Source organism: Lichtheimia ornata (genome assembly GCF_029851405.1).
Source record: "Lichtheimia ornata isolate CBS 291.66 chromosome Unknown scaffold00002, whole genome shotgun sequence".
NCBI classification, from domain to species: Eukaryota; Fungi; Mucoromycota; class Mucoromycetes; order Mucorales; family Lichtheimiaceae; genus Lichtheimia; species Lichtheimia ornata.
Window position 1 is genome coordinate 1313469 of NW_026695322.1, and position 24130 is coordinate 1337598.

The window sequence follows — 24130 nt, forward strand, 5'->3', positions numbered from 1 at the left end:
CGCTGTGGTTTCAATCGATAATGAGAAATGAGAGATCTATGGGCTTGACATGGCCACGTGGAGGAGTGTAGTGTAGAATGGAGTAGTAGTAGTAGTAGTGTAATGTAATATTAAGACTCACAAATCCATTCTCTTGGAAGATAAAACCCCCCAAGTACCTGAGACACAAAAAGCTATTTCGTCCGCCGCCCTTGTTATCAGTTGGTGGTGGTAGCGTATCACACTTTGTATCATTTGATAAGGGATCGACCAATGTTTGCTTTCTTGTCCAACAGAAATTCGTGAATGTACGTTTCCTTTTTTACGTCATTCGGGAAATCGGATTGAATAAGTTCCTTGTCAACAACAACGGATGTTGCCGGTGTGAAAGGAGGGTTGGGGGGTTGTTGGATGAAAAATGATGGCATTTCAAAGGTGCATGACATACACACGTAAGCTATGTGTTGATTGACCTTTTTTTCCTCTTCGCATGTGGATGTATATGTATGGACGTGGGGTATACTCTCCTTTTCACAAAAGCATCACCATCGTTTCCGGCGCTTCCATTGCATAATTATGCACACCCCCTCGCCTTGAAACCCCTTCCTATCACTCCCTAGATTATCACCATCATTTCGCCTGATGCGTCTTTTGACAAGTATATTCAAGAACACACATTCACATAAATGAAAACAAAGGAGACATTGGACAAAGGACTCATTCAACACAAACAATCATGGACAACAAATAAAGAAGGTCTACCAATGTTCATTCATGATCTCTGTTTTTGCCTTTTTTCCCTTTCCGCTTTGCGTATATCGTAATCCAAAAAGATAACAAATAAGTCAAGGGGAAAGGCGCACACATCGCACTACGTAAGGAGGTGGCTAACTTTGATAGATGTTCTGCAAAGAATATTGTGAAGAAGCATCGTCCAATTACGCGCAAATCCAACCCTGTGTAGTCTAGCATAGGCTATTACGCGTAGTGTGTGTGTGTAATAAATGTGTGAATGGTTGTATTGGTTGGTGTGTGTATATGGATCGACGAGATCCCGTTCCCTTGGCAAAATGAGCATGGTCAGCAGCAGCGGCAAGTGGGTGGAGCCAGGGGTTATCTTAGTGGGCGGGGTAAATGGGGTAATAAGAGATAAGGCGGGATTGTATTATTATCATGAAGCATTTCAGTTACACTCATTTGATTCTATTTTATGATGTACATACAACAACATCAATCCGCATCCTTTTCTGCTTGGGATCCCAATGCAAAAAAAGAGAAAGGGTGTATGTAAATGTGTGTATGTGTATACTAAAAGGGCTTTACCCCTTTTGGTACAAGCAAAAGCGATCCGACTTGTGATCTCCTAGTCCTCTCCCCCCCCTTCTTTTTTCGTAGCTGGTTTTGCTGAGTTGACCGAGTTGCAATCCTCCTTTGGGGGGACGTCTTTATATATAAATCTTCCTTGATCGGGTTCCCTTTGGAACCGATTCTCTTCTTTCCATTTCCCTCGCTGGTGTCTCTTTCTTTCTTTTTTTTTTCATTCATAGACGTGCACACACACACACACCTACCTTCTGCAATTTACTGCATCCATTCTCTAATCCCATACCGGCAAGAATCCAACGTCCTTGCTATCTTATACCATAATCATGTCTGAAAAGACTGAAGATCAGCAACCACACCACCACCAGCAGATCAGCGGCAACATCACGTCGCTTACGGTTGAAGAGCTCTATGATAAGGACAAATTTGACCTCTCCACCATGGAGCAAGGTGATGTCCTTACTCTCTTGCAGTACGTTTCAATTTCCTTTTTGCATGTGGATCTCTCTCCTATTTCGATCCTTCATCTCATGTCCCCTGGTTTATTTTTTTAACTGATCCACCCACACCTATCTACCTTGAAACTATAGAACAAGCAAGGAGGGCTTGACATCGGATGAAGCTGCTCGTCGTATCGAAAAGTTTGGTCCCAACAAGCTTGAACAAAAGGAACAAAATCCCTTTTTGCAATTCCTTAGCTTCATGTGGAATCCCCTTTCATGGGTCATGGAAGCTGCTGCCATCGTCTCTATCGCATTAGCTAACGGTGAAGGCCGTCCACCAGATTATCCTGATTTCATTGGTATCGTTTTGCTATTACTTGCCAACTCGTTGATTGGTTTCTATGAAGAACGCCAAGCCGGTAACGCCGTCAAAGCGCTCATGGAATCACTCGCTCCCGAATGTAAGGTGAAACGTAACGGCGAATGGCATACCATGGAAGCAGCAGAACTTGTGCCTGGTGATGTCATTAATATTAAGCTCGGTGATGTCGTTCCTGCTGATGGTCGTCTTCTTTCGGTAAGTGATTTTACACGCACATACACAAACACATACCTTGTGTTGCATCAATCCAAAAAATTCACTAGTGACTAAAATGACTATGCACGTATGCTTATATAGGCCCATGGTCAAGTGTCCATTGATCAAGCTGCTCTTACGGGTGAATCTCTTCCCGTTGGCAAGGAAGCTGGTGATGAAATCTTTTCTGGTTCCACTGTCAAGCAAGGTGAAGCTGAAGCTGTTGTCATTGGCACTGGTCTCAACACCTTTTTCGGTCGTGCTGCCAAGCTTGTTGGTGACGCTGGTGAAGATGTTGGCCACTTGCAAAGCATCTTGACAAAGATTGGTAACTTTTGCCTTGTCTCCATTGGTATCTTTGTCGTTATCGAAATCCTTGTCATGTATGCTGCTTTCCGTTACAGCTATCGTCGTGGTATTGACAACTTGCTTGTGTTGCTCATTGGTGGTATTCCTATTGCCATGTAAGTTGTAATAGCGCTACTCCTCCTCCTTGCATTGTATAAAAGCTCACCATCTTCTTTTCTTTTAGGCCTACGGTGTTATCGGTTACCCTTGCCATTGGTGCTAAGCAATTGGCTGAACATAAAGCCATTGTCACTCGTATCACTGCTATTGAAGAAATGGCTGCTGTCACCATTCTTTGTTCCGACAAGACCGGTACATTGACCTTGAACAAGTTGATTGTCGACAAGCCCACTATTAAAACGTATGCCAATTATAACGGCGATGAGATCATTCAACTATCGGCATTTGCATCACGTACCGAAAATCAGGATGCCATCGATTTTTGCATTGTCAACTCACTTCCTGATCCCAAGCTTGCACGTGATGGCATTGAGGAGCTCGAATTTAAGCCTTTCAACCCCGTTGTCAAGCGTACCGAAATCACATACCGCGTCAAGGAAGATGGATCCGTGCGTCGTGTCACCAAGGGCATGTCACACACCATTTTAGATTTGTGTACCCGTGACAAAACAGAAGAACAAATCAAGGCTCTCAATGATGATGTCGATGAATTTGCTCGCCGTGGTCTTCGTGCTTTGGCTGTTGCTGTTGACGAGGTGCCTTCAGGTGATGTTGAAGGTGAAGGCAAAGGTTTCCGCCTTATTGGCTTGCTTCCCATTTATGATCCTCCTCGTTCGGATACCAAGGAAACGATCGATCGCTCCATTGCTCTTGGTGTTCAAGTCAAGATGATTACTGGTGACCAACTTGCTATTGGCAAGGAAACCGGTCGTCGTCTTGGCATGGGTGACAACATGTTTTTATCCAAAACACTCAAGGATGGTCCACCTCCTGGCTCTGGTTACACTAGCATTGATGACATGGTTCTCCAAGCTGATGGCTTTGCTGGTGTGTATCCTGAACACAAGTACGAGATTGTCGAACGTTTGCAAGCTATGGGCCACATGACTGCCATGACGGGTGATGGTGTGAACGATGCACCTGCCTTATCAAAAGCCAATGTTGGTGTTGCTGTTGCCGATGCATCTGATGCCGCACGCTCTGCTGCTGATATTGTATTGACCGAACCTGGTTTATCAGTCATTGTTGAAGCTATCATTGGTTCTCGTCAAATTTTCCAACGTATGCGTAACTATGCCATTTACGCTTGTTCTATCACCATTCGTGTTGTTGTCGGCTTTGCTATTCTTTGCTTTGCATTCGAACATGATTTCCCTCCCTTCCCAGTGCTTATTATTGCCGTGCTCAATGATGGTACGATCATGACCATTTCCACTGATCGTGTTAAGCCATCACCTTATCCCGATGCATGGAATCTCAAGGAGATTTTCAGCTATGCCATCTTGTATGGATTGTATCAAGCTGCCTCAACACTTGTTTTTGCTGCCGTCATCTTCCACTCAACTTTCTTTGCCGACAAGTTTGGTGTTGAGCTTCCAGCCGATGTCAATGATCATATTTACCATTCGATCATTTACTTGCAAGTATCCGTCATGTCTCAAGCTTTGATTTTCATCACTCGTTCTCGTACTTGGTTCTTCCTTGAACGTCCATCAGTGTATTTGATGCTTGCCTTTGTAATTGCCCAACTTGTTGCTACGTTTATTGCCGTGTATGCCGATTGGGGCTTCACTGCCATGCGTGGTATTGGCTGGAATTGGGCAGGCATTGTCTGGATTTGGAACATTGTCTGGTTCATCCCAATGGATTTCTGCAAATTCTTCATGCAATATCTTTTCACGCCAAGAAACACCCTTCGCGAAAACAAGACTCCTTTGGCTGGTACCTCCTCTCGACGTGCTTCTGCTGTATCAGGTACTGGCTCAGCTCGCTATTACGCAAGCCGTACCAAGTCTCTCAAGTCACTCGAGCGTCCACGCAACTTTGGTGCTCGTCTCTTGAACATGAACAAAAAGATGAGCATGGATCAAAAGGAGATGCGTCGATTCTCCTCTGTTCAGGTAAATACATGACGATGATCGTATACCACATGTTTGATACGTATATTAACATCTTCTTTTACATAGACCAACCATGCTGCTCAAGTCTTGAACTCGTAAATATTACCCATCTCTTTTTTGCATTACCCAACTACTACTTCAAGATCTCCCGCTCTTGTCACCCATTAACAACATCCTTTGACATCACACCTTTTACCCCCCCTTCAAAGTACCATGTCTTGATCTCTACCCATATAGCACACTTTCATACACACACATTCAACATTCTTTTAATTGTATATTCCATATATGAAAGTAATCGTAATACACTTGCTTTCAACATATATTATACAAGTATTTCAATTAACATGCCATGACCGATAGCTGCAGGTGGAAAGGATTGGAATGTGGTGGTCGTCTGGTTTGGGTAACATTGGATGTGCCTATTTAGAGATGAATGGAAGTTTCATTACAAATTTAGAGATATTTCGGATGTTGGTAGCGTACGTACTATGCATGTAGTAGCCGAACAAGATATGCCGATAGTAACAGCCACCCATCATTGCATGCATCATGTACAGAGGACCTAGGATGATGAATCTTTTGCAATCAATGAACCCATTTCGGATGATCCATGGCATGATGTGCCTGCATTTTTACCTGCTATCCCGATAAACAAACAATTCATGCATCGATCCAATGGAATGGATTACTTGTGATATGATTACTTAGTGTCTGCATGAGAAGGTGCCACGCAACAGATGGTGATAATCGACATGTCGTCATTATAAAGATCAGCAAGGTGTCCAAGTACACAAAAAAAGAGCTGGTGGTGTAGCATGCATTAGCTGCGAGAGAGTGAACAACCACGCCAAAAGATTTCTGCATTATGTAGGAGGAGAGGAGGAGGAGGAGGAGGAGGACCTCGTCTGGAACGTAAGGAGATACAATACTTCTTTATTTAATACACATGTCCGGTTTTGACATTGCAAGCTTTCGAGACAAATTGCCACGGTCTAGAAAACCCAACACAACCTTTGATCTACGTAAGGGTGGTCCTCTTCTACTTTTATGCATTCTCATATCTAATCTTGGGGGTTTCCATAGAAGACGATGCTTCGTCCGGTTCAGATTCAAGCGATTCCGACTATAGCAGCCAAAGACGCAAAAAGAGTCGACGAGTTCTCGAGTTTACTCAACCAGAATGGAGCGATGACAGTGACAATGAAAAGGATGCGGCGAAGGAATCCATAGAAACCAAGACGTCTGACACAGCAGCAGCAACAACGGCAGCAACAACCTCTTCATCCAGTGTGGCAACCGAGCAGACTTCACAGCAGATTATGACCCTCTTGGATGACGATGATGACGATGATGATTTGGTTGGCATCAAAAAAGACGATACACTCATGTAAGAAGGGATTGGAGAGACTTGGAAGGTGAAGAAGATATTCATGCCGACTTTAGAATATTGTCAGATGGCGATGACGAGGATGAGATACAAGAGATCAAAGAATTACGAAATGTGAATGGAAGGTAAGCATGGTGGATTGTGTATGGTAATATGAGATTCATTGTTATGTGGATAGCATGCACCCGAAACGATCGCATCATGAACCACAACCATCAACGCTCCCAAAGAGAGCCAAAATAAGCATTCCAACATTTCAACAAATCGAAGATCTTGATCCTGATTTGGCGTCCATCCTTCCTGGCAGCGCACCTTCACCATCATCAGCATCGCAAAGCCCATCACGTGCCACGAGTCATAGTCCTGCGCCAGCACAAAAGGTACTCATCAAGGTGTGCTACACGACACCACGGATACCAGACGATGAAAGGTTACAGGTGCTGATCGATAAGCTCAAAAAGCCGCTTAGCGTTTATGTGATGGAGGTATGGTATGGGATGTTATTGTGGATATTGGGTGGTGGTTATGCTCATTGTATACGTTGATAGAATGACCCTTTTGACAAATTGTTGACTCGTTATGCGCAGCACAAAAAGTTAAGGAAAGATGACTTGCAATTGGTATACAAGGATGTGCCAGTGGTGCTACGAGCGACTCCTGCTAGTCTGGACATGGTCACAGGTGGACAAACCAAAAACTTGATGCGTGAGTATATGGAATGGGGAAGAATAAGATCATGATTGATTGATTGATTCATTTATACGTTGAGTAGAGGTGTATGTCAAGAGCGATTATGAAAAGATCATTCAAGAAGAGTTGCAAAAGAAGGAGGAAATGGAAAAGATGTTTGAGAAGCCAATTACGGATGAGGAACTATTTGCTGCCAATACCACCACCACCGCCGCCGCCACCACTACAACCACCACTACCGAGGAATCCACGCAAGGCGCTGATACGGAAGACCGGTTATTCCTTAAATTGCGAGGCAAGGAGGGTGATGATGTTGTGTGTCGTGTAAAAAAGGTAAGTGGAAAGAATGGGATTCATAGGGTGAATGTTCACACACGTGCTTTTAGACAACCACTATGGCGAATTTGGCCAAACATTACTGCGCAATCAAAAAGCTGGGCGATAGTGTGGCGAGCAAAATCGAACTTTCATTTGAAGGAGAGACTTTATCACCGAATGACTGCGTAGAAGATACTGAATTAGAGAGTGAAGATATTGTAACTGTAACTATAAAGTAATAAGGGCATCCAGCAATGCTATGTAAATAAAATGAGGGTCACCACATGGAAAAGACTTATCGAGTTGAGCATGAGGCTGCAATCCTAAAAGGCGATTAGCGTGGTGACACAAGCTGTCTGGGACACAAAAGAATCCGGTATTGAATGCAATTAAACGATACACGCTTCTCTTTCACTTTTCACTACTGATGGCACCTGCAGCTACAATTCCTGATGGAGTGGGCGTTGCTCATCTCCCCAATCAACGGCACAAGATCGTCTCGAAACGAGGTGCTAACTTTACGTTGATGGTTTGTGGTAAAGTCTTTTTCTCTCTTTCTTGCTTCTATCTCGAGTAGGCCGGCCTTTTCAATAGACTAATAATGATGATGATGATCATGGTTACCAGGTGAATCCGGCGTTGGCAAGACAACCTTTGTGAATACTCTCTTTACCACCACCATCAAGGATCCCAAGCAACTTGCCAAGCGTCACTCAAAGCAAATCGACAAGACCGTGGAGATTGAGATCACCAAGGCCGAGTTGGAAGAAAAGAACTTCAAGGTCAAGTTGACTATCATTGATACCCCAGGCTTTGGTGATTATGTCAACAACCGGGATAGCTGGATGCCAATCGTCGAGTTTTTGGATGATCAACATGAAAGTTACATGGTTCAGGAACAACAACCCACTCGAGCTGGTATCATTGATCTTCGTGTACATGCATGCTTGTACTTTATTCGTCCCAATGGCCATACGTAAGTACTACTACTGCGCGCGCACACACAAAGGAGGAGGAGGAAGGATGGGTGGAAAGGGGGGGTGTGAGAGGGCTTATCCTTGATTCGAGCGATGTATGCATGCTGACTATGATCTATGATGCAGACTCAAGCCCCTGGATATTGAAATCATGAAGCATTTGGGATCCAGAGTCAACCTTATTCCGGTGATCGCCAAAGCAGACACTTTGACTCCCAACGATTTGGCTAAATTCAAGCGCAACGTAATGTATTCATTCATTTACCTTGTCACACACATGCTCAACTTTTTACAATAGATTTTGGATGTGGTGGATGCCCAAGACATCCGTGTCTATAGCTGCCCTATTGAAAGTGAGGATGAAGCTGTCACCAATGTCAACAAGGAAATCATGAGTGCACATCCATTTGCAGTTATTGGATCAACCGAAGACGTGACTACAGCAGATGGCCGCAAGGTCAAGGGACGTCAGTATGCTTGGGGCTGTGCCGAGGTTGAAAATGATGCCCATTGTGATTTCAAAAAGTTGCGCAACTTGTTGATTCGATCCCACATGCATGATTTGATTTCAACAACCGAGGAAGTCCATTATGAAATGTATCGTCAAATGCAAATGGAAAATCGTAAATTCGGTGAAGCCAAGTAAGTCCATATCATCTAATAATGAAATCATGCCTGCTCACACTTTATGGGATTGTTGTAGGGCAAAGAAATACGAGAATCCCAAATTCAAGGAACAAGAAGAAAAGTTGCGTTTGGCATTCACAGAGCAAGTCAAGAAGGAGGAAAACAGATTCCGTCAATGGGAAGCTCAGGTATGTAGAGTATACACGCCTTTGTATGGAGATGTTAATAGCTTACATGTATTTTTTGTTGTATAGCTTGTGAGTGAGAGAGATCGCTTGAACAAGGATTTGGAAGAGCAACACGCCAAGATCAAGTCCATGGAAACTGAACTCGAGAATATCTATCAGATGCAAGGACGAATGCGAAGATAATCAATCAACCATAGCCACCCATCCTATTTTCTCTTTTCCTCTCCCTCTCTCTACTTCCTCGATATCACTTGAACGTTTAAACCCCCCCTCATCCTTTGCCATTATCATGTTATTCTTCCTTTATTATTTGTCGAATCATGAACATACTATTACTTATCCAATGTAATGCAAAATGGTCATGGTACTATTCTCTTATCATTGTCAGTGATCACCTGTGTATTGATGGCTTCCTTCACCTTGGAAGTTGGGTTGCATTAAACGACCTTGTGCATGATGATATTCAACTAAAGCACTTGCAGGTGCACACCCACAGAGCAAGAGATAGCTATCATTAACCTTCAGAACATCCAATATAAGCATTCAAGTCATGATCATCCAAGCACTTTTATGAGCACGCATGATTGGACATTGTTGTCGAGCAGCGGTTGATAGGGTGATTAGCATGGTATCCATGCATCCATTGAAGCAGCTAAGAATGGTGGCTTAACAGTGAACGAATAGGATCATCATGGGCTTGATGAATAACACGACGTGTGTCGCCATCCTCTTCTGATAAGATGTGCGTGTGTGCGTGTGCGTGTGTGTGTGGGTGGGCGTGGATGTGTGTGTGTGTGTGGGCTAAGTGTGACTAACTCGGATGTTGTATCTTGGACTACCGTCTTTTTATTTTTTTGGCTCTCTCACTCTCTCTCACTCACCCACTCTCTTTCTCAAGCAAGTGATCACATTTCAACTCTTGCGTTGACTGCACAGTGAAAAGGTAACTATACAGTGCAAGAGCTATCCAATGGTGCACAGGATGATTGCGGACGATGGTGGGGGCGATGGAAGGCAGCTATGCCAGCGACCGAGCTATACCACCCGTGTTGCTATGGAATGGGGGATGGCACTCTTCACATTCAACAAAGCTAACGTCTTTTTTTTTCTTTTTCTTTCAAGGATATCAAAGCAACAATCAGCACACCCAAACTCGAGTACAAAAAGGGCCAAAAGTAAGTAGCAGTATGCCACAAGAGAAAGCGTGTAGAGTGTAATTAATCATTCATTCATTCTTTTAGTGGATGACATGAGCAGTGGCACTGAGAGCGACTACGCAAAGTACTGGATTGACTGGTTCCTCGAGATTAAGGGCAATGAATATTTTTGTGAAGTGGATGAAGATTACATCTTGGATCGATTCAATTTGACGGGTCTCAGTCAAGAAGTACCACAATTCTACGCCGAAGCATTGGATATGATCACTGACAACTTGGGTAAATACATGGCTTGGTTGATGATGAGTCAATGATGATAGATAGGCTGACATTTGCTTTTCTTGCATAGATGAGGAAGCACTTACTGATAAGGTCCGAGAACAAATTGAAAAGGCTGCTCGTCATTTGTATGGATTGATTCATGCTCGCTTTGTGATCACGACACGTGGATTGGCCAAGATGGTAAGAAAGAAACCTATTGCAAAAGAGTAAAGAGAAGAGTTGGATGATTGATTTTGCATGTGATAATGTAGTTGGACAAGTACAAGAAGGCTGATTTTGGTCGCTGCCCGAGAGTCCTTTGCCATCAACAAGCCTTGTTGCCAGTGGGTTTATCGGATATTCCTTTGACCAAGACCGTGAAGCTCTACTGCCCACGATGTGAAGATATTTACAATCCCAAATCTTCCCGACATGCAGCCATTGATGGTGCTTATTTCGGCACATCTTTCCCTCATATGCTCTTCCAAGTACATCCATCCTACATGCCACCAAAGTCATTCGAACGATATGAGCCTCGCATCTTTGGCTTCAAGATTCATGCAATTGCGGAACAACACAGATGGCAGGATCGAGCTCGACAGGAATTTAATGAAAAGTTGAAGGACGACGATGAAAAGGATCAAGCATAGCCCGATTACTAACTACAATATATCTCTTGTATCAAATCATCTACACAACCCTCTCGCACACTCGCACACACACACACACACCCTCTCACACACATATATATATACGTATATACATACACACATAAATGCATGTCTTTTTTGTGTTTTCAATTGAGCATAAATTAGTATACTTAAGGAAGTGACCGTATCAGTTGGTAACCTTTTGCTCTTCTTTTCTTTTCCTTTTTAAACCCGTATCCACCCGCACCACTCGTCGCTTTTATTATCGACATGGGCAACTCCAACTCGACTGAAAGCAATCATTCCGATCGACACAACGTCAATGCCACTTCAAGTACAGGTGGTTATCCCATTGACAAGAAATCGCCAGCACCACCCATAGTAACCCCCTCATCGCATAAAGACACGGACCGTCGCATACCCTTCCGCTTATCCGTAACGTCTTACACTGCTGATAACGACAGCGATCGACCTCCAGATTCTGCTACCAGCGACATTTCAGTCAGTGGCATGGGTGGTGAAGAACGCATGTGGCCTTCTTCATTGTCGTCGTCGCCTGTTGGTAGTAGTAGCAACAACCCCAACACTGCCACCCCAACCATAAGCAATACCACACCCGCTACCACCACAACCGCTGCCACGACGACCACTGCTACGCCTACAACACCTTCCACCACCACTACCAATACCGCCACTACCACCACAACAACAACAGCAACGCATGCACCAAGAGCAGTACCACTCTCAACAGGCAAATCTGGATGGGTCTCTAGTACAGGCAATACAAGTCCATGGTATGGCGGCTCTTTATCATCATCCACCTCATCACATCATCGAAGCGATTCTGTTCGTGGCCCCTATTATCGTGCTCGAGCTATGAGTGTCAATCGAGACTCTGAAGCAGATGACGAATCATCAACCATTACACAGCAACGTTTTAACCGGAATCCAAGCATGATTCGTGATTCACAACAAAAAGGTAACACACACACACACACATGCATACATACGTATACAATGATCCATATCATTAATACCCAATTGACATTAGGCATTCCTACCATCATCACTTGGGCCCAAGGAGGACAAAATGTCTATGTCACTGGTACTTTCAATGGATGGAAACATAAGATAAAGTTGGTCAAGAGGTATGTTTTACATTGATCATCCTATATGAAGATGATGGCTGATTCTTTTTGTTTAGCACACAAGATTTTACGGCGGTTTTAGAGCTTCCACCGGGAACACATCGATTAAAGTTCATTGTCGACGATGAGTGGAAATGTTCGAATGAAATGGAAACGGCTACGGATCCTGATGGCAACTTGGTCAACTATCTTCAAGTATCGGATGAATATGAGGACTCGCTGGATGAATTTGGTGATAGCAAAACAGATCAAGGTATGAGCTGCACATGATAGGCACAACCATGTCCTAAATCACCATCATTGAAAAATACGTAGAAGCAGGATCAAGATCATCTACACCTACGGAAGAATACACATCACAGATACCAGCCGATTTATTAGCACTTGCAGCCAACATGTCAGAAGATGAACAAGGACAAAAGATTACAGCTGAATGGGAACAACGACAGCCTCAACCGCCTTCTTTACCACCCCACTTGGAAACAGTGTTACTCAATTCTCAAGCCATCAGCGAGGAAGATAATTCAGTATTACCGGAACCCAATCATGTCACCTTGAACCATCTCTATGCAAGCTCCATAAAAGATAACGTCATGGCTCTATCAACAACCACTCGGTATCGGAAAAAGGTAGGCAAGGGAGTGACAAAAGTGATCGTATCCTATTCGTGTATGCTTATGTGATGTTTTTATGGTGGTAGTATGTCACGACAATGTACTATCGTCCAGTGTTTCCAAAGAGGTAGAATCATTGTTGAATCAATACATTGGCTATTATACCGGGATACATGGGATAAGGACTGCTAGGATAGGGGCATTCTATCGTGTGCATAATACAATGGGATGGGGATTTACTACATATTGGTTCAATGTAGGAAGAGGTGAAGGACTTTTGAGAATGGCTAATGCAATGTGGCGGATCACAATGTTTCATTGGCGCTTGTGTTCCTTATTCCGCACTTGTTGGTCAACTGGGTCCCAGCACTGGGTGGCATTGTTCAGCAACACGTTTCTCGTCTCCACATACAATGGTAACTTGTCATCGATTGATAGCACCTTTCATCTATGCTAATCCAACAAGACATAGTCTGCCATTTTCAATTTCCAATCGCTACTTCTTGCTGTATTGCTATTGATTTGCACTTGCACTTACATTCGCGCTCAAGCTCCCTCTTTGCTCGATCGTAACAAGACTGGGTAAGTCCCACTACAAGGAACTCGTTGTGTAGAGTGAAGACGTGTTGACATCCTGTTACAATTATTATCCTAGACCTCTCGGCTTGTTCTGGAAAGCAGCACGTATAGGAGAACGTCTAAGCCCTTACGTATCACTCGCGTGTATCATTATGGGCGTCAGTGTTCTTGTCTCGTAAACTACAATCAACAACCCAATCCAATATCCAACTACTACTAGTACCACCATTACTACAACAACAATCAGCATCCTTCCTTTTACATTGTATCCTTTATGAAATATACACACGCACGTTTTTCTTCTGACATGATGGGATGGGCTACAAATGATGGGGCCATGTGACTTTGGATGATGAGCAATAATGCTTGGAGGGATCGCATTGATACAGCGTGCTTTGGAAAGAGAAATCATGTGCAACATCGTTGGTTCTCTCCTAGGTATAGCAAGTCTTCTTGCCTTACTCACTACCCATGTCCGTTACATATAGTAGACGACGCTTCTATAGCAGAGCATGTGCACCAACCGATATACAGGAACCCTATTTTATGGATACCGATAATACTACGCACACACGAAAGAAAATAAAGGTCTCGGCCTTTTTATACGCATGGGTCGGGTATAATAACGGACGACCGATGGGCATGCTATAATCACATGATGCCATTCTTGCTCTTGTAAGATCCCTTTACCATTCCCGGTTCTCGGCTAGTCTATGTACGTTAATCCGATCATCATCTTGAATACGAATGTTTGTTTGTTTACATTTGCCATCGCACATGCAATGGTGGTGCTTCGGAGGTTGAGATGGTGGTGGTGGTGGTGTTGTGCATGTACATAGAAAAGCGAACATGGATTCTCGCCACCGTGTTGGGTGCAAAACGTCAAGCCCGACCTTGCATATACATGTACACACACATACACAAATATGAAACAACTCTACACACATTTGCTTGGCGCACCACACATGCACCTCTAACAGCTTATTACACACGTGTGGGAAAATACTATTGCATGCAAAATCAATCATATCGAGTACTTTTTTATTCTTAGTGTTGGCTAGTAGTATAATAATCGATGCCTTGCAAAGGCAGCATGATGCCATTTTTTCCATACGAAACTAAATAAAACATTGTGTGTTGTTGTCGGGCGGTATATAATGTGCGGATGTGTTGAAACATTTACAAAAGAAAAAAAGTGGAAAAGGTTGAAGGTAATAATGAGAAGAATGACGAGGGGATTACAAGGGGGGGAATGTATACATGAGAGAGAGAGTGTGTGTGTGTTGTGTAAAGGACAATGAAATCTATTCTTGATGATACAAAACGCTGCGTAAAATCTCGCAACGATGCTCCAGCATTTCAAGGAAACCATGCATTTGTTGCTTGTTCATTTGGCTGATGAGGATACGGAATCGGGTGTCGTCCATATTGCTTAATGGTTGTTGCTGTTGTTGTCGCTTAGCTGCTCCTCCTGATGTATTGCTATCATCGTCATCATACATCATGTCCGCGGATCGTTTGGTACCTGCGGATGCTGCTGCAGCGGTCATTAATGGTTTGAGAAGGTTGGCCACCAGGGCTGCTTGTTGTTGCTGATGCTGCTGCTGCTGTTGATGATGATTTTGGTGTTTCTTGTTTGAGCTCTTTTGTCGCATGTGTAATGGACGATGCTGGTTGTATTGTTTGTAATAGAGGCCACAAGCATTGCATAGAGAATGTGCTCGGTCAGGAGTACGTCGCCATAAGGGAGTTTTGGTGACATGGCAGTTGAAACATTCGAGCTGACGTGTGGGACGTTGTGATTTAGTAGAGGGAGAGGGATGTTGTTGTTGTTGAAGGGGAGGTTCGTTGATGGTTGTAGTTGCTGGGGTTGCTACAGGGCTTTCAAGTGTGTGTGATGGATATGATGAGGATGCTGTTGATGTGATGGTAGAAGAGTCAACGTCTTCAAACTTGACGAATTGATCAAAGGGATCCACCACATCGTCTTGGTGGTGGTGGTGAAGTAATGAAGATGGATCAACGTATTCATCATCAGTCGACGAGGGCGAGATAGGCAGCGATTGAAAGAGATCAGGGAACATTTTTTGAAAAAGCACAAACAAGAAACCAAACTACTTTTTCCCTCTGGGTAGTTTTCGCGCGTTTGGATGTTTAGCTTATATATGTGTTTTTTTTTTCTGTGTCCCTTGAATACCCGAGGCTGTCTTTGTACAACCCCACCATAAACTTTCAAGTATCCCTAGGTACACCAACCACATGCGCCCACTGGCTACAGCTTGCGTGCTTGCCATACATGGGCTCAAAGCGGCTCATGCATAGTCTCGATTAATTCCTCTCTCTTTATTTGAGTCTATAGAGATCAATGCTTGCCCCTGGCGATCCATGATGTCAAGGACAAAAAGGGCAATGATAACAAGTAACCAAAAAGCCCAGCAAGTGGAACAGCGCTCTTGCTCTTTTTTCTTTTTTTACTGCTTTCTGCAAAGGCAATGTTGTGTTGACACATCCTCCCACCAATGAATGCACGCCTGGATTGTATACATCGTGTGTCGCAATTTCTTATCGGACCAATCATCACAGTGGTTGGTGGTATCGTTATCGGATGTCGTGATTGGGTAAAATGATCCCGATGGACTTTCATTGCCCCGAGCGCTTCACTAGCCCCATAAATGAATATTCCGATTCATGCGTGATCGCTGTTGTCTTTTTCACCAAAATTGAGCTTCCCATGGTTTCATTATATATGCTCCGAGACGATCACTTTTTGGCATTTCCCTTTCACACACATTCACTTTTTCTCTTTGAACTATGCGACCCACCATCATCATGAATGTAGTACCACGCAACATTAGAATACAACAACGGGCATTTATTCATCCTCGCAATTTCATTGCCGTCAGCTATAACACAACAATACCCACCATGCGTCGTCGTTTCTATGCAACCGCAGATCGATCCAATGAAAAAAACAAGAGCGACAAGGAAACCAAGGAATACTTGGAAAAGATGATGGATGAAGAAGAAGCATCCCAACAGTCTTCTGAACACGTGGATCCTGAATATTGGAATGATCCTGGTAGACATGCGGCAAGTACAATATCATGTTCAACATCCCCAGCATCTCAAGACTAACATGGCTATATATAGAATCCTCACGATAAAGAAGGAAAGCAACCAACACCCGTATTCGATAAGGACGAAAAGAAGAGTAAAAAGTAATAAGCAAATGATGATGTATATGTTGTATATCTACATGACTAGTGACGAAAGAATGAAAAATACAAAATGGGGGGAGGAAATACAAAGAGAGTGTCTATTGCTGCTGCTTTTGTTCAGTGCACACCACCTTGTGACCAGCCTTCCAATGCTCCTTTTGACATTCACGAGAGCAATAAGAGACACGTTGACAACGACCACACTTTTTAAAGTCGCCCTTGTTTTCTTCGGTCTTGGTACAATAAGTGTTGGAGCACTGCTTGTGACGCACATTCTCTGGAAGAGCTTCCTTTGCTAGTTGCTGGATCAACTTTTGCTTTTCAGCATCGCTAAGACGTTCAAAGTTCTCCATGTTTTCATTCTCAAGTGCAACCTTGGCCGCCATCTTTGCACGCAAGATACGAACGAGATAAGCAAAGGCCTCGATATCACCACGAACAAGCGCAAGCTCCATATAATTCTGAGCCTTATCCATGTCGTAAAGGCCATAGTCCTTGGATCCAAAGATAAGGCCAAGCATCAACATAGCATCGGCATCACCATTGTCAGCTGCATATTCCATAAAGTCGATGCCAGTGACGATGTATTCATCCTTGTCATTGCTGGGATCTCCACATTCCTTTGCATATTCAGAGTTCTTGGCCATGAGGAGATACATGCGACCGAGGGCATTGGCGGATGGTGCATAACCCCACTGCTTTGCACGCTCAAAGTGTTCAATGGCCTTTTTGCTGTCCTTGAAAGGTGCAGTGATAGCATTCAAGCCCTGTCGGATCAAACCAAGATTGTGTGCAGCATCAGGATATCCCTCAGCAAATGCCTTCTCGTATGCTTCAATAGCAGCTTGGATGTTTTGAGTGCAACCATATCCACGTTCATAAAAGAAGCCCAACTTGTGACAAGCCATCTAATAAACACAAGTAATCCATATTAATAACCGGGATCCTTCAATGTCTCTTTTATATACTTACAGGATTACCCATATCAGCAGCCTTTTTGTACCACGAGAATGCGACCTCCTTGCAATCCTCACCCTTCTTCATGTTCTTGCCACTAGCGAGCTTGTCCTCTTGCACATAGAGAGATCCGATTTGTACAGCAGCCATAGAAGATCCCTTGCTGAATGCAAGTTCCAAAAGACCCTTTGCACCATCAAAGTTGGGGCTTGCAACTGGACTCATGGCTTCCTTGTTCTTTTCAGCCTCGGCGCTGCGTACACCACCATACAAGAAACTGCCAAGGATCAAATCATGGATGGATGCTCCAGACAAATCAAGGCCTTCGGCAGCTTTGTCAATGCTCATGTCGTTTGCCTTGGATAATCGCTCCACTGCTTCTTGTTGTGCCTTTTCAAACTCTTGATATTCCTCCATAAACTTGGCATTGGCACGTTCGAGCTAAAGCGTGATACCCATTTAATAACCCTTGCCCATCCTCTCGTTTGCTTCTTATCATACCTTCTTTCCAACACTGTTGCGTTTTTCATACTCGGCTGCGAGTTGTTGAGCGGCAACGGGGAGAGCAGTAGGGATCTGCTTTGCAAACTCGGGATCGGTTTCGTTGTAAAGGGCGACTAACAATGCCGACTGTTGTTGCGTCAAACCGAGGAATGCTGGGACATCGGCAGCAGGAGGGGCTTCATTGTCGATGGCAGGTTGTTCTGTTACTTGAGCCATTGGTGGTAAAGAGAGGTGATCGATCGATCGGAGCAAGAGACAAGTGGAAGAAAAAACAAGTGACTTTACTCAAGGACTTGAACGACGGAATTTAGTCTCCTTTGAGATCCCATAGAATGTCATCATCACTCAATTTGTAATATGAACAATGATACTTTTTATCCCATTTACGAATACAATGACAATAAACAAGAGATGATACAAAGAACAATAATGAGGGTGGGTGATGTGGAGGATAACGATGCCATGCTTGGAGGTGGAACAAGCGTTTCTGGTTCACCTACGCTGAACTGGACATCGCGAAAGTAGGCAAAAGTGTCATCGGTAGCAGCATAATCGCTCGATCCACCGCCATAAAACGTGCTGAAAAGGACATCTGATACAGCAAATGATTTGATAGTGCGGAAAGAAAGACCTTCAATGAAAATCACAGGTCGACTATCCTGCCATACACGCAAGATGCCGTTTGGCTTGTCCACGTCGTCCATTTGCACAAATATCTCAATGGTGCTCCATGTTTGTTTCTCAAATTGCAGGTAGCCTCGTCCCAATGATGTACCAAATTCGTCATTACACATTATGCCCTCTGTGTGACATAGATCATGGTTGCTAGGTGGTAAATAGGCATATGCTTCGCCTTCTCCTATTTTATCATCATCACATTAAACCTCGCGTACTACTTTTGTCATTCATGGTCTTACCATTTTCACGCCACATTAAGCGTACTGAAAAGCAATTATCTCCATTAGCCATATCACCACCCGTACAGCCGCGGGTCCCATGTGCACCTAGTAGTATCCAATGTATGAGCAATAATGAATATGCACTTCTCTTCTCAATAAGCTTACCACCAAAGACACCAGGTAACTTGCCACCCTTGACCCAATCAAAGTTATCTGAAAAGGCCACATCATATCGTACCAATCCTTTCTTGAATGCTTGCCCTTCAAAAGGTGACATGTAAAATTGACAGCCACCCGTAACATCGTCATCCGATCCGCTGGGTGTGTAAGAGCCCTTTTGGTAATAAACACGCATTACCGCGGAACCATCACTGCTATTGCTAAATGGATCCGTGACAAAGGATACGTCTCCTGGTGCATAAAAACCAGATTTTCGAGCACCCCATTGCGCCTGAAAGTAGTCCTGCAGATCATCACCGGTTGTTTTCGTTCCCTCGGTCATGTTGGTACAAGGCATCTCTGCATACCATGTCTGATTCATACCCAACTCCATAGCTCGTGGCGTGTTGGGACGCTGTTTGGCACGTGGAAATGGTGCACATTTGGCAGTAATTACGGGATCACCTTGATGTGCAGCAACCAGCGTTGCTATGGTAGTAGACACCAAAACGACGAATGTGTGCATGATCGGATGAAACAAAGACATGCATGAATGTTTGTTTCCAAGTCATATAAGGCATCTGTTTCAGTCATGGGGGGTTTTGGATCCATTATGTATATAATAGCCCATGCCCTTTCTAAGTCTTTCCAAGGATCTACGTCATAAAAGTGTGTGTATGCATCACCTGTCATTGTCAACAAGCATAGTGTTGCCATGAATTGATGCTTTCTTTATTATACTGCTACTACTGTTTCAAGAATGAGCATACATTTGTTTGCTTACAAAGAGGAAAAACAACGCAATTATAAATGAGACATAATATAAAATCAAAAAAAGAGAAACGACGAATGACACGGCTTATAATCAACGATGATGATTATCCATCTCATCAGCATCATGATCCTCATCATCATCGTCCTCTTCATTCAAATCAAATTGCAATGGACCATATGCTTCGGCTTGGGATGATTTTGATGCGAGCAGCTGTTTTAGGATTTTCGCTGCAACCTTTTTACCTCGCAATCGATCACATGTAACCTTGAGACGACTATTTTCTCGACGCATGTGCTCAAGTTGTCGTGACAATAGCTCATTTTCCTTGGTGAGAGATGCAATCAATGATCGCATCTCGCTGTATTGCTGATTCTTTTTTGCTCGATACTTTGCAGATGCTGCCTTGTTTCTTTGACGACGTTCTTGAAGTGACAATGCCGGGGAAGTGGGTGGTGGTGGCACATGCGATGCATGATGGTGATGGTGATGATGGTGGTGATGGGGTGTGGGTGAAGCAGATGCATGATTTATCATTGGGTTGTACTTGTTCTCAGGCGAACTCGGCACCGAAGATGGAGATGACGAGGGTGGAGTGCTTGATTGATAGCTATTGTGGCTAGACGATGATGAAGAAGAAGAGGTGGATGATGATGATGCATGGCTGCTGTTGGCCGAACCAGCAGAAGAAGTGGTTGAAATGATGGATGAAATCGCCATAGGCTTGGGATCAAAGTCGACACTCAATGACATGATGCAAGATGCTGCACGCAAAAGTTGGCACAAGAGAGAGATGTCTTTATGTAAATGTGTCATAAGAGGACAGCATGTCGAGTTCTTTTTAATCTCTTACTGGCACAGCAGGTTCAATTCTACACACAACCATGTTAAAGGGAGCTTCCAGGGTGGATTGTCAATCTAGCACCAGATGCATAAGCAATCATTGTGTGAACCGATACTTCCCCTTGTTGAGTGTATGTGTGTGTGTGTAGATATCATTATTAGGAGGAGGTAAGTGATGCTTGTTATTTGACCGAAAGGCAATATCCCCTTCTTCTCGACACGTCAATGGAAGACACAAACTTTGTTTGGTTCCCAGGATTTGCCGAGAACAAGGAGAGGGAATAGCGACCTTTTCCCGTCAATCAGTCACTGCAGTCGAGATCGCAATCGATGCCGTCGAGTGCCGTGTGTCGTACAGTCTTAATCTTTTTGCAATTAACCCATCAAAACCTCGGGCAACGGCAACAATGGACCAATAAGGAAAGTCGATGGGCATAATATGGTTGCATGGGCTCTTGTGGTTGCACATGGCGACATTCACATCATATGCTTGGCTACCACGCTCACTTTTTTCACTCATCACTCTCTGCGGAATAATTTCTCGGACATTTCCCTTGTTGGGCACATGTCACACAACCCAATGATTTTCAAAATTTGCTTAGCTCATCAATGTTGACAACAACCATATCACTGCCAACATGCTTTATAGGATGACATGACCATTTTCTGGAAGACACAAAATCCACATGCATTCCATTTTGCTATGTATGATGATGTTGACTTTTATGTGCGTATGTGTACTAGGCTACGATGAGTGAAATAAAACATCATGAAAGAGCTGTTCGAGGCTCTGGATTCATATGAGGCGATCATTGTACTATTCATCCATGGTAAACAATGCATCATTGTCAATGTAACACGAATGATACATTGCTTATACAGCGCGTGTAACTATGGTGGCCTGTCAATTGTATATAAAAAGGCTATTGTCTTGAACGCCATCATCCAGCAGAACCAATCTCTCCCCTTCCCATTCCTTTATTAGACTCAAGAGTCAATCATGCGTACATCCTTTATTGGTTTCCTCGTCGTTTTTGCTGGTGCCCATCAGCTGATTTCTGCAGCCGACTGCGAAAATCCACCCTACGGACGTTGCGGCGGTAAGGGATTTGAAGGCAATGAGTGCTGTACCGAAGGCTATGAGTGCACGGTGCAAAATGATTACTATTCGCAATGCGTTCCTGTTGACAATGCCAAATCAGATTGCTCCAAGGCTTATGAACAATGCGGTGGTAAGCATCCATTTTATGCAAGCGTGATACATGACCATCTTTGGCTGATGCTATATATAGGCAAGTCATTCACCGGCTCCAAGTGCTGTGTCGATGGCTTCAAGTGTGTCAAGGCGAATGCATGGTATTCACAATGCTTGCCTAAATATCAATGGGGTATGTAAGAGAGAATAAGAAAAGAAGGAGACACCAACGCATTATTGTTATTGTCAATTACAGGATCTTCCTCCGCTGCTGCTGCTTCTTCTGATGCTGGTCATGAGAACTCCAACAACGCTGAATCCACCACCGAAGCTAAGCCTACTGCTACTAGCACTTCATCTGCTTCTGAAAAGCAGCCTCAGCCTACCACCACTGTATCGACCACTGAAGATGACACCAAGCCCACTACCACTACCACTGTCGAAAGCAACAACAAGGAAACGGCTACTACAACCACTACTACATCAGCTTCTTCCCCTTCATCATCATCCAGCAGCTCCAATTACAAGGCAATCTCTGGTGGTGCTTCAGGTGAAGGCCACACTACTCGCTATTGGGATTGCTGCAAAGCATCATGCAGTTGGCCTGATAAGGCTGATGTTGATTCTCCCGTCAAAACATGTGCTGCCGATGGTATCAAGCTCGTCGATGCCAATGAACAGGTAAAAGTCATTTATAAAAATAGCCCACAAGTGACTCACATTATGTAATACATAGAGTGGATGCAATGGTGGCTCTGGTTACATGTGCAATGACAACCAACCTTGGGCTGTAAACGATGATTTAGCTTATGGTTTTGCTGCTACTGCTCTTTCTGGCAAGGGTGAATCTGAGACTTGCTGCAGCTGCTACGAGCTTACATTCACGTCCGGTGAAGTCAAGGGCAAGCGTATGGTCGTTCAGGTAACCATCATCATGATAGAAGATTGTACAATGCATCTTATTCTTCATTCTTTAATACTTTTTGTATTGTATGATGTAGTCTACCAACACGGGTGGTGATCTTTCTGGAAACCAATTTGATTTGCAAATCCCTGGTGGTGGTGTTGGTATCTTTAATGGATGCCAATCTCAATGGAACGCTCCTGCTAATGGCTGGGGTGAACGTTATGGTGGCATCAGCTCGGCTTCTCAGTGCGACGACTTGCCCAAACATCTCCAGGCTGGTTGTGAATGGCGTTTCAACTGGTTCAAGGTATACATAATCATCACGTGTGCTTGTTGATGGATTCTTATCTCACATCTCGTCTCCATACATAGAACGCTGATAACCCATCAGTCACCTTCAAAGAGGTCACTTGCCCTGCTGAGATTGTCAAGAAATCAGGTTGCTCGAGAAATTAAGCAAGAATAGAATAGCTCTTTTTTTATCATCATACAACAATGAAGAGAATGATGTTATGTATTATCAATTACATGCAATGCAGCTTATTGTGGTTGTGAGATAAGAATGACGAAAAAAGATATTGCATAGATTAAGCAGGGTTGGGGTCATGGGTATTCGATAGCAAAGAATAATAGAAACAATGATGATCACATGAGTTAAAGGCACGAAAAGGGGCAAAAGCGGAAATAGAAACTTTCAGTCGTCGCATAAAGGTAGGTTCTTTGTCTATCTTTGACGCACCATCACACCCATCATCAAGATCCGAGGCCAATTCAAGACACAATGAATCAATCAGTCCCTTCCCCTTCCCTTCTTTTTCCTTTATCACGGCATTCACAAATGCATCAAATCCACACACGACGAGGTCCAACATACAAAGAAGGAAGGTATCTTGCACCCTAGAGACTTATAAATGGTTGACCAACGCAAATGCCGTATTCGCTAAAGTGACCCTTTAATAGAACATCATCCACAAGAGATAGACATAGGGGCAATACATTGATTTGGAAAGGTTTTATCGTTTGAGCGTGCATATTGCCAAGGTGTATAAGTAGACGTGGGGCGGATCTTGATGCGTGGTGGTGAATTATATGCATAGCGTGCCAAAGCATGAAGTTGGATGATGATGATTGTACATGGTTGAGAGATTGCACAAAGGCAGCTGCCATAGAAGAGCAAAGTACGATAATTGGATGCACCAACGTTCAGGATGATAGCATCATGCATGATGGTCAAGTTGAAAATGGATACATAGGAACAAAGGCTCCCTTTCCACACGTTGTATATCCCCAGATCCTTCCATCCCGTGCACCCATATCCATATCCAC

The 24130-nt window shown here is 43.7% G+C and overlaps 12 protein-coding genes across 12 annotated transcripts; 8 read left to right on the forward strand and 4 right to left on the reverse strand.

Annotated features, from left to right (window-relative positions):
* Window positions 1-1628: 1628 nt before the first annotated feature.
* O0I10_000966 (plasma-membrane proton-efflux P-type ATPase) lies at window positions 1629-4850 on the forward strand (the record flags this gene model as incomplete). The annotated part of the gene is made up of 5 exons (XM_058481065.1): window positions 1629-1774; window positions 1893-2322; window positions 2425-2786; window positions 2855-4751; window positions 4818-4850. The coding sequence occupies 5 exons, from the start codon at window positions 1629-1631 to the stop codon at window positions 4848-4850; spliced, it is 2868 nt and encodes a 955-aa protein (XP_058348629.1).
* Window positions 4851-5700: 850 nt separating this feature from the next.
* Window positions 5701-7388, forward strand: O0I10_000967 (uncharacterized protein; the record flags this gene model as incomplete). The annotated part of the gene is made up of 7 exons (XM_058481066.1): window positions 5701-5776; window positions 5838-6141; window positions 6198-6266; window positions 6320-6626; window positions 6690-6846; window positions 6914-7164; window positions 7218-7388. The coding sequence occupies 7 exons, from the start codon at window positions 5701-5703 to the stop codon at window positions 7386-7388; spliced, it is 1335 nt and encodes a 444-aa protein (XP_058348630.1).
* A 188-nt stretch (window positions 7389-7576) lies between these two features.
* O0I10_000968 (uncharacterized protein) lies at window positions 7577-9124 on the forward strand (the record flags this gene model as incomplete). The annotated part of the gene is made up of 6 exons (XM_058481067.1): window positions 7577-7685; window positions 7777-8125; window positions 8253-8370; window positions 8425-8768; window positions 8830-8941; window positions 9008-9124. The coding sequence occupies 6 exons, from the start codon at window positions 7577-7579 to the stop codon at window positions 9122-9124; spliced, it is 1149 nt and encodes a 382-aa protein (XP_058348631.1).
* Window positions 9125-10190: 1066 nt separating this feature from the next.
* Window positions 10191-11009, forward strand: O0I10_000969 (uncharacterized protein; the record flags this gene model as incomplete). The annotated part of the gene is made up of 3 exons (XM_058481068.1): window positions 10191-10377; window positions 10448-10560; window positions 10632-11009. The coding sequence occupies 3 exons, from the start codon at window positions 10191-10193 to the stop codon at window positions 11007-11009; spliced, it is 678 nt and encodes a 225-aa protein (XP_058348632.1).
* Window positions 11010-11279: 270 nt separating this feature from the next.
* On the forward strand, window positions 11280-12902 carry O0I10_000970 (uncharacterized protein; the record flags this gene model as incomplete). Its single annotated transcript, XM_058481069.1, has 5 exons — window positions 11280-11988; window positions 12061-12157; window positions 12214-12410; window positions 12479-12786; window positions 12858-12902. 5 exons carry the CDS (start codon window positions 11280-11282, stop codon window positions 12900-12902), a joined length of 1356 nt encoding a protein of 451 aa, XP_058348633.1.
* Window positions 12903-13184: 282 nt separating this feature from the next.
* O0I10_000971 (protein kish-A) lies at window positions 13185-13529 on the forward strand (the record flags this gene model as incomplete). Its single annotated transcript, XM_058481070.1, has 3 exons — window positions 13185-13187; window positions 13244-13353; window positions 13427-13529. 3 exons carry the CDS (start codon window positions 13185-13187, stop codon window positions 13527-13529), a joined length of 216 nt encoding a protein of 71 aa, XP_058348634.1.
* Window positions 13530-14654: 1125 nt separating this feature from the next.
* O0I10_000972 (uncharacterized protein) lies at window positions 14655-15434 on the reverse strand (the record flags this gene model as incomplete). Its single annotated transcript, XM_058481071.1, has 1 exon — window positions 14655-15434. One exon carries the CDS (start codon window positions 15432-15434, stop codon window positions 14655-14657), a length of 780 nt encoding a protein of 259 aa, XP_058348635.1.
* Window positions 15435-16161: 727 nt separating this feature from the next.
* On the forward strand, window positions 16162-16572 carry O0I10_000973 (uncharacterized protein; the record flags this gene model as incomplete). The annotated part of the gene is made up of 2 exons (XM_058481072.1): window positions 16162-16440; window positions 16501-16572. The coding sequence occupies 2 exons, from the start codon at window positions 16162-16164 to the stop codon at window positions 16570-16572; spliced, it is 351 nt and encodes a 116-aa protein (XP_058348636.1).
* A 94-nt stretch (window positions 16573-16666) lies between these two features.
* Window positions 16667-18245, reverse strand: O0I10_000974 (uncharacterized protein; the record flags this gene model as incomplete). Its single annotated transcript, XM_058481073.1, has 3 exons — window positions 16667-17476; window positions 17541-17966; window positions 18027-18245. 3 exons carry the CDS (start codon window positions 18243-18245, stop codon window positions 16667-16669), a joined length of 1455 nt encoding a protein of 484 aa, XP_058348637.1.
* Window positions 18246-18412: 167 nt separating this feature from the next.
* Window positions 18413-19613, reverse strand: O0I10_000975 (uncharacterized protein; the record flags this gene model as incomplete). Its single annotated transcript, XM_058481074.1, has 3 exons — window positions 18413-18888; window positions 18947-19033; window positions 19094-19613. 3 exons carry the CDS (start codon window positions 19611-19613, stop codon window positions 18413-18415), a joined length of 1083 nt encoding a protein of 360 aa, XP_058348638.1.
* Window positions 19614-19952: 339 nt separating this feature from the next.
* Window positions 19953-20612, reverse strand: O0I10_000976 (uncharacterized protein; the record flags this gene model as incomplete). The annotated part of the gene is made up of 1 exon (XM_058481075.1): window positions 19953-20612. One exon carries the CDS (start codon window positions 20610-20612, stop codon window positions 19953-19955), a length of 660 nt encoding a protein of 219 aa, XP_058348639.1.
* Window positions 20613-21702: 1090 nt separating this feature from the next.
* O0I10_000977 (uncharacterized protein) lies at window positions 21703-23260 on the forward strand (the record flags this gene model as incomplete). Its single annotated transcript, XM_058481076.1, has 6 exons — window positions 21703-21934; window positions 21995-22090; window positions 22154-22578; window positions 22634-22819; window positions 22899-23111; window positions 23177-23260. The coding sequence occupies 6 exons, from the start codon at window positions 21703-21705 to the stop codon at window positions 23258-23260; spliced, it is 1236 nt and encodes a 411-aa protein (XP_058348640.1).
* Window positions 23261-24130: the final 870 nt, after the last annotated feature.